Genomic DNA, 12,537 nt, shown 5'->3' with positions numbered 1-12,537 from the left:
CACCCTCTGCGTGTTCTCTCTTCCTCTCCCCTTGTAGGAAATGTGACTGGAAACAGTAACTCCACGTTTATTTCCAGCGGGCAGGTGATGAATTTCAAGGGCGACATCATCGTGGTCTACGTCAGTCAGAACTCGCAGGAGGGGCCGGCGGGGCCGGGCGGCGGCGCGGGGGAGCCGGTGGGCCGCCCGGTGCAGGAGGAGAGCCCGCCGTGCTGCGACTCGTTCGCCGGCCTCGGGCCGCGCTTCCCGGACACGTGCGCCGGCCTCGAGGTGGGCCCGGGGCTGCAGGAGCGAGGCGCCCCCGGGCCCGACAAGGCCTCGCGGCCGGTGCAGGAGCAGGGGGAGGCCGAGGCCGGCGCGCCCGAGACGCGGCGCTGAGCAGCCGAGAACCCGCTGCGATTCGCAGCGCCCCTCGGAGCCGCGATGCAGCCGGGCGGGCGCGGAGCTGCGGGCCTTCCATCCCGCCCTCTGCGCCGCGCACGTCGGGAGCCGCGTCCCCACCTGACGACGCTGCCGCGCACCCGCGCCTGGGCGGGGCTGAGGGCGGGGCCTGGGATGGGGCGGGGCCGTGGCCCCAGAGGTGTGCCTTGCCGCCCCTCCGTTCGGTACACCTGCGTCAAATGACCGGACGTTCTTTATCCATTTTGTTCTAAATAGAATCGGGGACTTTAAAAACAAACAAGCAAACAAAAGTACATTTGTTATTACTACTCACTTCCATCCACAGTCACGTGGCAACTAATTGCACAGGTACACGTTGCTCTCCTCGGTTACTCCACTTTTTATCTCCTTCTATAGTTTTTCTTCTTCTACTTCCAGCTCCCATTGTTAGTTCATCAGTAGTTTGTCTCTTTATGGCATCTGTTTTTATGGCTGTCCTGTTCTATTTGGGTCTGTATCCCTCCCCCCACCCCGTCCTCCATATTTGATATTTGTATTTCACTGTCTCTCATAACGTTTCTCTTGATACTGTCCGCCCTTTTTTCTTTTTACTATTTAACAATTTTCTTGAAAAGTCTCCTAAGGGTGATGGTCTTCTTTATACGTTTTCTTTTGGTCCCTTCTCACGAGTAGATGCCTGTGTTTGGGTGACGGCGAGAGTGGGGAGAGGTGAGGAATCTGCACTAAGCACTTTTGGAAGAAGGCTGGAAATGTGAAGCCTGGGGGAGGCTCAGAGAGCAAGAGGAGGGACTTTTAGCGTTCGGAAACTTTTCTGAGTTCTCAGTTTTCTAAACGAAGGAAAAGGGGAAACCCCATTTTCCCCCTGAATGTTTTTTAAGTTTGTGTCAATTTCTAGGCAGCACTAAGTTGCAATTCGTGTCTGCCTCCTTTACTCCATCTCAAAATGGTTCATTCCCCCCGGGTGAATGCAGTACCCTTCCCAGCAGAGGCAATCAGGTACTTGGGAAACTAAATCTCTAAATCCAAGTTGCTGCACTTGGCATTCTTATTCTTGATGTCTCCCTGGAAAAGATGTGGAAAATGAGTAGGACATGGGATGGCCTGCACACACGGTGAAAGGAAGGTGCCAGGAAAGTTCAAGAAAGGAAGAATAAAGTTGTGCATTTGTTTTCTTTCTAAACAAGAATAGCATAAATGTGTTTAGGCAGTAGGCACCATTTTCTTCCTAAAAAATCGTGTATCTGTAATTTAGCCTTGTAGAAGTGGAAAACATTATTTTCCATGCGTTTACATTAAAAACCAAATCCTTATATTGTGAATTTAAGAAAACTTATCATAGAGGTGCTTTTCTCTTAGCATCAGTGCTCTTGTGAGGAAACATACAATGTGAGTCAGATTGAAAGGAATTACCTAGGATGTTTCATCTGTTGTGGCCAGTGAGCATTTGTTCTCCTCAAATACTAAAATTAAAATATCTAAGCACATTAAAATTAATTTTGCAGATCTGGTTGGTTTTAAGAGTGCTGATAGTGGTCACTGCCCAGACTTTAATGGCCACAAATGCCCAGCTGAAGGGAATGATCGTTGATCACTGGTTTCTCCCTGTTGGTTGCAGGTCTCTTGGAAATGCTAGAATAGTAACCATCAATTATGACTTTTAATGGAGAAGCGGAGGTGGTTCTATAATTTATGGGGCTTCTTAGCGGACATGAAAAACTGCAGGAAATAACTGTGTTGCCAGGATGATCCATTGGTGGGAATTTACTGTCTGTGCTGCCCTTTTAGTTCACATCCATCCAAAGAGAGATGTTATAAAAATGGAAGAAACCATTAAAACTTTTGACATGTTAAACAAAGTATAGTTCACAAAGGAGAAGGCTGAGCTAAAGACCCAAGTTTCTGCTGTGACTGTCATCATCTCACTGATACTTTCCTTTTTTTTCCTATAAAAAGGCACTAATTTTTGACATTTTCCCAAACTAGAGATAACATAAGGATGCTACAGTGAATGTTAAAGTATCTTGAGCTCCTTAAATAAAAGGTGCTAAATAAATACATAAGAATCTACTTTCAGAAAAAGGTAGTATTCTTTCCCACGCTGATCCCTACTGATTCTATATTGATCCAAAGACAATTAAATGATAGGAGGTATATAGCAAATATAGGTCTGTGTCTGTGTATTATAGAGATGTATATGACAAATGTAAACAGAATGAAATGAAGACAATAATGAAAAACTGGGGAATGTGATAAAGAGATTATTAAACTTATATTTGATGATAAAAATTTTTTTTCATGGCTTGTTTAAACAAAGCTTTTTGTGAAATAATGATCTGACGTCTTTCTGATCTCTATGATGTGCTGTGGTATCAAATGTTAGTTATATGGTGTCATTGGTAGAAACCTCAACAAGAGTTGGGACAGAAAGTGCCTTGTTTTAATAATATATCTACCATTGATCTCATAAGTAAAATTCTTTAAAATGTAGGTTGGCTAGGCAGTGAAAGAGTTGAAACGGAAATGGAGTCTCGTGTTTTCTACCCACACCTAATTCAGCTATCAGAAGTAGGAAGAATTAATTTCTTCTCTCTACCTGCAAGCACAAAGAGTAGTTTGAATGTGAGGTATTGGAACCTTCCTATGGCAAGGGAAAAGAGGGCTCTTGCTGTGTAACAAGCTACCCCAAAACTTAGTGGTTTAAAACAACCACCATTGATCTAGCTCCCAGCCCTGTGGGTTGGCTCAGCTCGGTTGGTTCATGAGGCCTGGACGAGCCCAGCTGGGCTTGCTGACCTGCGTGCGGCTTGCAGGCTGACTGGCTGGGGGAAGGCTGGCCGGACTGAGCCCTGTCCACGCGGTCCCTCGTCCTCCCAGCAGGCTGCCCTGGCCTTCTTCTCATGGTGGTGCCTGGGTTCCGAGAGCAAACAAAACCATATCAGGCTTTTTGAGACCTAGGCTTGAACTGGTGTGCTATCACTTCTGCCACATTCTGTTGGCCAAAGTAAGACACAGGGTAGCCAGATTGAAGGGGTGAGGACACAGAGTTGCAGGGTGACACTGAGAGAGTGGTAGATACAAGGAGGGGAGAATGGGGCCCTTTCGCCATCTCTACCACGGGAACATTGTTCATAATCAGATGGTGCTGGGGAGAGTGCCGCTGGGAGCAGGAGAGGAACGTTTCCCAGCCCCCAATAAGTGATTCTTTCTCTGGTGACCAGATTCCTTTGATACAGAGTACAGTCAATTCCTACAAATGAGAGACTCCTACGTTCATATTTAAGTATTGAGATTCCTTCCAAAGCCAAATATCCATGATGAGGGAACTGGGTCTATGGTACTACTGCATTCCATTGGCACAGATCGTGGAAAAGTGACGATTTGTAAAGTCAAGAAAACTGGTGAGATCCTTTGGGTAGAAGAACCTGCTACATAAACAGATAAACGATGTCCTGTTCACCCTTTAGGCTGATTCAACAAACAAACTCTTTATGGTTAGGTACTGGGCAAAAGGGTGAGCTTGAGCAGAAGTAGTGTCTTCAGTGGAAGAGGCATAATTTTGAAATGTTTGCTCTTTGACAGTCTCTGATGGCACATGACTCTCCTTGGCCATCTGCTTTGGGGAGCTCTGGGGTGCTCTGGGCATGAGTTGCATAACCTCTTTTTGCGAGAAAGGATAAATCATTCAAAGGCCTAAACATTCGGTTGGTGAGTCATCATTTTTATTTAATGTGCTTTTGATGCTTGGGCCCCGAGCATCCCTGAGAAAGGAGATGAAGATAGCTGCAGAGTTCCAAGGAGTCTGGGATGTCCTAGATTTCTGGGGAAGACATATTGCTGTGCTCCAGGGCACAAGGAGGGGTTATCTGTGGAATTCCTGACTCCCCAGGGCTATGCTGGTGAACAGACTACTTTGCAACTACTAAAGCCTTTCCAAAAATAGGTGGGTAGGACTTCCCTGGTATCACAGTGGTTAAGAATCTGCCTGCCAATGCAGGGGACATGGGTTCAAGTCCTGGTCCGGGAAGATCCCACATGCTGCGGTGCAGCTAAGCCCGTGCACCACAACTACTGAGCCTGCGCTCTACAGCTCGCAAGCCACAACTACTGAACCCACGTGCCACAACTACTGAGCCCGTGTGCCACAACAACTGAAACCTGTGCACCTAGAGCCCATGCTCCGCAACAAGAGAAGCCACTGCAATGAGAAGCCCGTGCACCGCAACGAAGAGTAGCCCCCACTCGCCATAACTAGACAAAGCCCACGTGCAGCAACAAAGACCCAATGCAGCCAAAAGTAAATAAATAAATAAATAAATTTATTAAAAAAAAATACGTGGGTACCTGAAATTGGGCAGGGGTGGGGTCAGCAGTGGGCACAAGCATGTAAGGTGGAATCACTGAAGCCAAGCTCAGAAGTGCAGGGGGGCCACAGATTCTGGAAACCCTGGACCAATGCTCCCATGGCAGCCCCTGCTAAGGAGCTGAATTAATATAATGAAATGGGTTATTCCTTCCTTCATAACTTTATTCTATTTAATTTAAAAGAATTCCTTAACCCTTTCAGCCTACATTATGGCTTGATATCACTGTTTATAGTGAAAATTTCTCTAAGAAACTTTTTGTATAGAAATAGTTATATTTATAATTTAGACTCTTCAAATATTATAGCATAATACCCTTGAGATCCATCCAAGTTATTGGGTACATCAGCAGTTAGTTCATTTTTATTGCTGAGTAGTATTCTGTTGTATGGATTCTTATTCACCCACACTTGGATTCTTTCCGGCTTAGGGCAATTACAAATAAAGCTGCTATAATAATTTGTGTGGACATGTGTTTTCATTTCTCTTGGGTAAATACCCAGGTGTGGAATTGTGGGATCATATGGTAAATATATATTTAACTCTATAAGAAACTGTGAAATTGTTTTCCAAAGTGGCTGTACCATTTTACATTCCCTTCATTTCATCAGCAGTGAAGGAGAGTTCCAGTTGCTCCGTATCCTCACCAGCACTCGGTAGCATCAGTTGTTGGTTTATTTTAATTTTAGCCATTCTAATAGATGTCACTGTGACTTTAATTTAATTTACATTTTCAGCCCATGACTGAGCATCTTTTCATATGTTTATTTGGCCATCTTTATCTCTTATTTGGTGAAGTGTGTGTTCGAATCTTTTGCCTATTTTTTAATTGGGTTGTTTATTTTCTTATTGTGTTTTGAAAGTTCTTTATATATTCCGGAGATGAGAATATATAGGTTTTTAGGACCTTTTATTTCAATGACAAAGAAACCATGGAAAAATACATATTTAAAGCTTTTAGAGCATTCTGAAAGTATTTAATACCGTTAGTAAAAAAGTAAAGATGTCGCAATTTTTCATTTTATTAAAAAATTAAGGTTCAGGATATGTATAGCAGTAACATTTTTTCAGAGTAAATGTTTCTACAATAAAACCTCTTTTCACAGTGGGACTCGCAGTGTCAGGGCCCAGAGCCGTCGCTTGCTCTGTGGGCTGCTATGTCCTATAAGGCTTTATGGAATGCATCAGTCACGCTTCTAGGGAGCACATTCACCCATGGAAACTGTGAGTTTTGTGTTTTACATGCTGGTATAAATGTCTTTATTTGGTTGGAAACGTGGAATGTTTTTCTGTTGATATTTTCTGATTTCATTATTTTATATATTAATAATAATATTATAATAATGAGGTGCTGGGAGAGGGAAACCATGAAAACAAACTCCAAATGCCGCTGTCACCTATGTCTGGAAATGGAGCTGGTAGCCATGGGATAGATTTTGTTATCATGGGAAAGGTGGTCTGGTCTTATGAAGTTAAGGCCAGTTGGTATCTGTTGGCTGGAGTGTAATGGGATCCGTTGTGCCCTGACAAAAATGCTCCACAGTTGCCCTTGGTCTGCAGAGCTAGTGGAGGGGAGGGCAGTAAGGCCGGGCTGCATGGAGGCCCAGCAACCTCCTGAGACGTTCCACACTCAGGAGCTTCGTGAAGGGTTAAGAGCATCCATGTGAGGTCCCCTGGGAGAAAGGACACCAGGCGTTCTTAGGAGCACTGGGCTGGTGCTGAACTGTTGGGGCTGACCGGTGGACACTCCTGCAGGCCCAGCCACGTCCCACTCAGCTCTGGGGACAGTGGCTGAGCATGAGCGAGGTAAGTCCAGCATTATCCCTGGAGGCTCTCCTCCCCTCAACAGCACACAAGTATCTATATGTGTGGGACAGTGCTCGACAGTGACCAGAGGCCGTGACAGACCACAGCTGAGCTCACTAGCTTTTCTCATCTTCTCTGGGGTATTTGGAAGGAGAACATTTCCCCTTGGGAACAAGTAAGACCTTGGGGTTCTTGGATGCCTGGAGGGGGAGGCTTTAGATGTGAGCTGTTTGACATATGGGGGCTCCAGCAATTAATAGGAAAAAGAAAAGAGGTGCAGCTGTATTTATACTTGCAGCTGGTGAAGCAGGCATGCCAGAGATGGACAGATAATAGAAAAGAGGAATCAGGACTTTATGAATTTGACCACAACTACCCCAAAGAGATCAAAACCTTTCACATGGACTCCACGGCCCCCAGCCCTCCAGGTTCATCCCACACCACCCTCCTCCATTCCAGCTGCACTGGTCTCCCAGGGCACATGCTGCACAATGGTGCAGTCAGAGAAAAGAGCATGTGCGAAGGGGTAGGATGTGTGTTCCCCTGGTCCTGACTTCTTCCCTCTGAGATAGACTGGGATGGTATTAGTAGCTCTTTTTTTAACCAATCAGAAAACAAGGACAATCTAGATGGGGAGAGGCCATGCCATGGAGCAGGGGTCACCGATGAGAATGTGTCAGAACCAGGGAGTCTTGTCTCTCTGTGTGTCTGCCCCCCATCCTCCTGCACTCTTCCTTTCCAACTTCCCTGACCTCTTCTCTGTCCCCTCGTTCTGTGTCGCTTTCTCCCTCTTTTCCTGTTGCTCAAGCCATTCTCTGTCACTCTCTTAGAATGTGACTTTTTCTTGGAAATTACCCTGTTTATTCGTCTTGCACCGGTGAGCATATTGCTTTCATGTCAAGGCAAAGTCCAGATCCCATCTTCCTTAGGAAAGGACCCCTCAGACACAAAGGTGGGGTTTGGACTCGAATCTCACCATTTCAACCTCTGGCTGCATGTATGGATCCATAGCATTGTGTTTTATTTATGTTTTTAATTAATTAGTTTATTTTTGGCTGTGTTGGGTCTTCGTTGCTGCGCGCAGGCTTTCTCTAGTTGCGGTGCGCGGGGGCTACTCTTCGTTGCGGTGGGCGGGCTTCTCATTGTGGTGGCTTCTCTTGTTGCGGAGCACGGGCTCTAGGTGCACAGACTCAGTAGTTGTGGGTTGTGGGCTCTAGCACAGGCTCGGTAGTTGTGGCGCACGGGCTTAGTTGCTCCGCGGCACGTGGGATCTTCCCGGACCAGGGCTGGAACCCGTGTCCCCTGCATCGGCAGGCGGATTCTTAACCACTGCCCCACCAGGGAAGCCCAGCATTGTGTTTTAAATGGTTGTTTAAACCCTTAAAGCCTGCTCAGTGGTAGTTGAAACCAACAACTATTTCTGACTGCCTCAAAGTCAAGCTTGCACAAAGGAACCCACTGTGGTGAAATCAGGTCAATTCAGGGAGGGATTTCAAAAATGAACCTTAGATGTTGGAAGCGCAGGAAGGAGGCAGCTCCAGAGACAGCCCCTCTGTTCTTGCCCCCTCACGTTCCCCCTCAGACTCAGTTTCTCTCTGTCTCCCTCGTAGCTTTGCTATGCGTGGTGCAGGTAATAGCTGCTCTCTTCCCAAATCTTCAGCACCCAAATCCTTTCATTTCCAGTGTCCACTACCCACTGGCCAGATGTATTTGTGTGTATGTGTATATGTGTATAGATAAACCTTATAGATATAAACTACACCCAGTTTATACATAAGACAGTTCCAAATTCCAAGAGATACACTTTAGGTATCTCAACACAACTTTCCAACCAGAATACCATTCATAGATCACATGGATCAGTCCAATCAGTGGCCAAGGAGGGCCACTAACATAAAACAAGGCACTTGTTTTTTTTTGTTTTTTTGTTTTTTAAAAAAAAATATTTATTTATTTATTTTTGTCTGTGTTGGGTCTTCGTTTCCGTGCGAGGGCTTTCTCTGGTTGCGGCAAGCGGGGGCCACTCTTCATTGCGGTGCGCGGGCCTCTCACTATCGTGGCCTCTCTTGTTGCAGAGCACAGGCTCCAGACGTGCAGGCTCAGTAGTTGTGGCTCACGGGCCCAGTTGCTCCGTGGCATGTGGGATCTTCCCAGACCAGGGCTCGAACCCGTGTCCCCTGCATTGGCAGGCAGATTCTCAACCACTGCGCCACCAGGGAAGCCCAAGGCATTTGTTTTATGAGACAGTCAGGCCTGTGGGCAGAAATGTGTCCAGAGGAAGATGGAGGAGGCTGGACCCCTGAGCCATGTGTAGCCCCGACTGCTGAGGTCTGATAACATAAGCAAACACAGTGAGGACAAGATCATTATAGGACTTCCATTCTCTTCCAATTTCTGTTCTATCAATAATGACTCAAGGAAAGATACATCTTTCTAGTTGGAAGACACAATTTAGGGTTCTGCTCTGAAGATGTTGGTGGAAAAGTGGGACTATTTAGAAAAGAGTTCTTCATGTGCCTTCCTTTTTAAAATAAGCATTTTTATTAAGCCAGAGCTGGCTATGCTTCTGAAGGTAAAGTAAGGATAGAGCAGTAATTCCTGACAATATATTATTCAGCCATAAAAGAAGAAGGCAATTCTGCCATTTGCGACAACATGGATGGACCTCGAGGGCAGTATGCTAAGTGAAATAAGTCAGACAGAGAAAGACAAATACTGTGTGATGTCACTTGCATGTGAAATCTAAAAAAGCCAAACTCACAGATACAGAGACCAGAAGTAGTTGCCAGGGGGCTGGAGGTGGGGAAATGGGAGGTGCTGGTCAAAGTTACAAAATCCCAGTTATAAGAGGAATAACTTCTGGAGATCTCATGTGCAGCGTGGTGACTCTAGTTAGCAATACTGTATTAAATACTTGAAAGTTGCTGGGAGAGTAGATCTTAAATGTTCTCATCCCAAAAAATTATGTGAGGTGATGGAGGTGTTAACTAAGTTTATTGTGGTAATCATTTCACAATATGCATGTGTATCAAATCATCACGTTGTATATGTTAAACTTAACGCAATGTTATATGTCAGTCAATAAATCCGGGGAAAAAATAATTCCCGGTGATAAAAGAAACAAACCTTAGGCGCCATGAGAGTTCACATGTCAGGACTGAGGTGCAGTGTGACAGCAGAGCCAGGGGCCCTAAGCTCTGACCAGAATCCTTGCCCAATGCTGAGCTGTCATTCGTCACTAAGCCCCGGCCTCTCACACTGACAGCGGACTCTGCGACTCTGCTCTTGACCTTCAATTCCTGCTGTAAGTAAATCCACTTGTGGCGGCCTCCGGGGGAGGAGCAGCAGTGATCACTGACAGTCCTCTTACAGGAAGACAAGAATGTGGGTTTGACTCAAGGTAAAGAGAGAGCCTCACCTCACGTGGGTTATAGGTAACGTCTGGGCAAATAACTACCATTTGTTGAAGCCACCTGCAAAGTTATATACATATATATATATAATCCCATTTAATCATCACAGCAAATCCAAAGTGACTATTGTTATCTTTACAGTAGAGAGAATAGGGTCAGTGAAATTAATGAACTTCCACAAGCTCACAAAACTCGTGTGTGGGATTTGCACCCAAGCCCCAAGGTTTGCGTTCCTGCCCACTATTATAATGACTTTGTGGATTGTGGTCATGTTTATATCCACTCTGTTTTGCTTCCTCTGAAGTGTTCTGTTTTTGGCTATAGCAAAGTTATGTACACTAGAGTAGAACTGATGTATGTGGAATAAATCAATGATGCGAATATTTTTTTAAAAACCCCAAACCCTCTTATTATAATCAGACTTAGTTTCCCAAATTCATTAGTGAGCCCTAAAACTTTGCATTAGACACTTTATATCCTAAGCATACAGTCTGTTGGCCCTGTGTCCCCAAAGGGATTCCTTTCTGTGAATAGGATGATGCTGGTTTTCCTTTTTTCGCACCTAGAGCAAGTGTAGACTCACAGGCAACGTCAGAAGGATGAGCAGCCCCACTGACGGCAGCTCATGGGCACTTGTCTGTGATCGTATCCACTGGGTGAATGCTGCAGGGCCCTATACATCTGTGTCAATGACTGTATGTTCATTACAGCATTTACGATAAATAATGAAACAGCCGCCATGGCATGGTTGAGAGATCTTTAAAGTTGAGCAAATACGAACTCAGCAGTTATCTGACACTTCATATCTGAGCATCCATGGATGGTGTGGGTGGCGAGCAGATGTCCACGGGATCGAGGACCTCTTCCAGGAGGGGCAGATGGTGACCTCTGTTCTCCGAGAGCACTCCAGTCAGTCAGGGCCCTGTCAACCTGTGCATCTGTCTCCTGCTCAGACGGAACAAAGCAGCTATAGCAGAACATCTGGGCTAGTTATTTGAAGAACAAAGGACCTGCCCACCTTACCCACACTTGTTTGCATCAAGAGTGTTAATGAAAGCTTATTCAACATCAGCATGATACTTAGGAAGTCCCAAAATGACTGGTTTTTAAATCAGTTTTATTGAGTCAGTATAATTTAGTACCTGCAGTAAAATTCACCTTTTCTAGGACTGCAGTTCTATGAATTCTAACAAATGCATGTCGTCATGTAACCACCACCATAATCAAGACAGCATTTCAACATCTTTGCAAAAGTCCCCCCTTGCTCCTTTGTAGAAAACTGCCCACCTCCCACCAGCCCCTGCCACCTGCAGATCCGTTCTGTGTCCCTAGAGCTTTGCCTTTTCCACCATGGATGGAACCATACAGTGTGCAGCTGTTTGAGTCTGGCCTCTTTCACTTAGCACAGTGTTCGTTTTTGCATGTGTCAGTAGTTTGTTCCTTTTTATTGCTGAGTAGTATTCTTTTTGCCTGGATATAGTTTGTTTATCCGTTCACCAGATGAGTAACATTTGGGTTATTTTCAGTTTGGGGTAATTGTGAATAAAGCTGCTATAAATCTTCACATCCAGAATTTTGTGTGGATATAGTTTTCATTTCTCTTGAGTAAATACCTAGGAGTGGGATTGTTGGGCTCTCTGGTAAGTGTGTGTTTGCAATATGGCAATGTGTGAGAGTCAGTTACTCACCCTCCCTCCTCGCCAGCGCTTGGTATTGTCCACAACCTGGCTCTAAACACAGTTTCAAATGTTTACTAATGACGAGCGGACTTTATATTGTTTTGTTTCCTAAAAGCAAGGCTTCTGAGGGCTTTAGATCTATCCGAAGAAGTTAATAATGAGGTAAATTATTCTGGGTAATTGCCCTCTTAAATTATGGCTTTTTCCCTCTTATTATGTAATTAAAACTTTTACAACCAACATCCTTGATACCCATGCAGTAAGTAGTCTAGCAGTTGATCCTGTGTTCAAGAGGTATTTTTAAACATTCAAATGAGGTTATACTTTCATTAAAAGGAAGCTTTCAACTTCCTTAATGCTGTTTTGAAAAGAATGTGAAGATTCCTGTGCTCTGGGGAAAACTGAAACCATAATAAGAACAATGGTAACCTTGGACTGTTCTCATTTCTCTTGTAGGAAATGGCTTTTTTTTTTTAAAGCTAGCTGTCTATATGATACATGTGGTTTATCTGCTTCCAGAATTCTGCACAACCAATTTAGAATACATACTGAGTTGTCCCCAATTTGCCTCTAATTCCCCTCATTGCCCAACTGATTTTTTCCTAGTCAATCCAGGCATGCTACAAACAAATTTTAAATAATCAGCATTAGTGCAAAGGGAACATAATTAGAGAATCAACACTTTGTAATCAAAATAATTATGTAAACCAATATCAAGACAGAGGCTCACAGCTTGAAGTAGTCACCATCTTTGGAGCATGGGTTGGGCAGTTCTTGGTTACCCAGGGATATTGAGAGTAATGTGACGTTGTGTCGGCCACAGGGTGACAGGGAAGCACGTGGAGAGCCACCTGGGCAGGACTCTCCCTTCCCCCT

The 12,537-nt window shown here is 44.8% G+C and overlaps 1 protein-coding gene across 4 annotated transcripts in view; it reads left to right on the top strand.

Annotated features, from left to right (window-relative positions):
* Nucleotides 1-5,956, top strand: part of TNFRSF11A (TNF receptor superfamily member 11a) — a 61,627-nt gene extending 55,671 nt beyond the window's left edge. For 3 of the 4 annotated variants that reach the window (XM_057526772.1, XM_007192064.2, XM_057526773.1), the window contains one exon: nucleotides 38-2,653. In XM_057526772.1, coding sequence (XP_057382755.1) covers nucleotides 38-378 — 341 coding nt within the window. In that variant the 3' untranslated portion in view covers nucleotides 379-2,653. Of the gene's footprint in view, nucleotides 1-37; nucleotides 2,654-5,869 lie in introns of those variants that run through there. The other variant, XM_057526775.1, reaches the window with a different exon arrangement.
* Nucleotides 5,957-12,537: the final 6,581 nt, after the last annotated feature.

This window comes from Balaenoptera acutorostrata, chromosome 13, assembly GCF_949987535.1.
Source record: "Balaenoptera acutorostrata chromosome 13, mBalAcu1.1, whole genome shotgun sequence".
In the NCBI taxonomy this organism is placed as follows: Eukaryota; Metazoa; Chordata; class Mammalia; order Artiodactyla; family Balaenopteridae; genus Balaenoptera; species Balaenoptera acutorostrata.
Note: the sequence above shows the minus strand (reverse complement) of the source record. Positions and strands in the feature narration are given on the sequence as shown.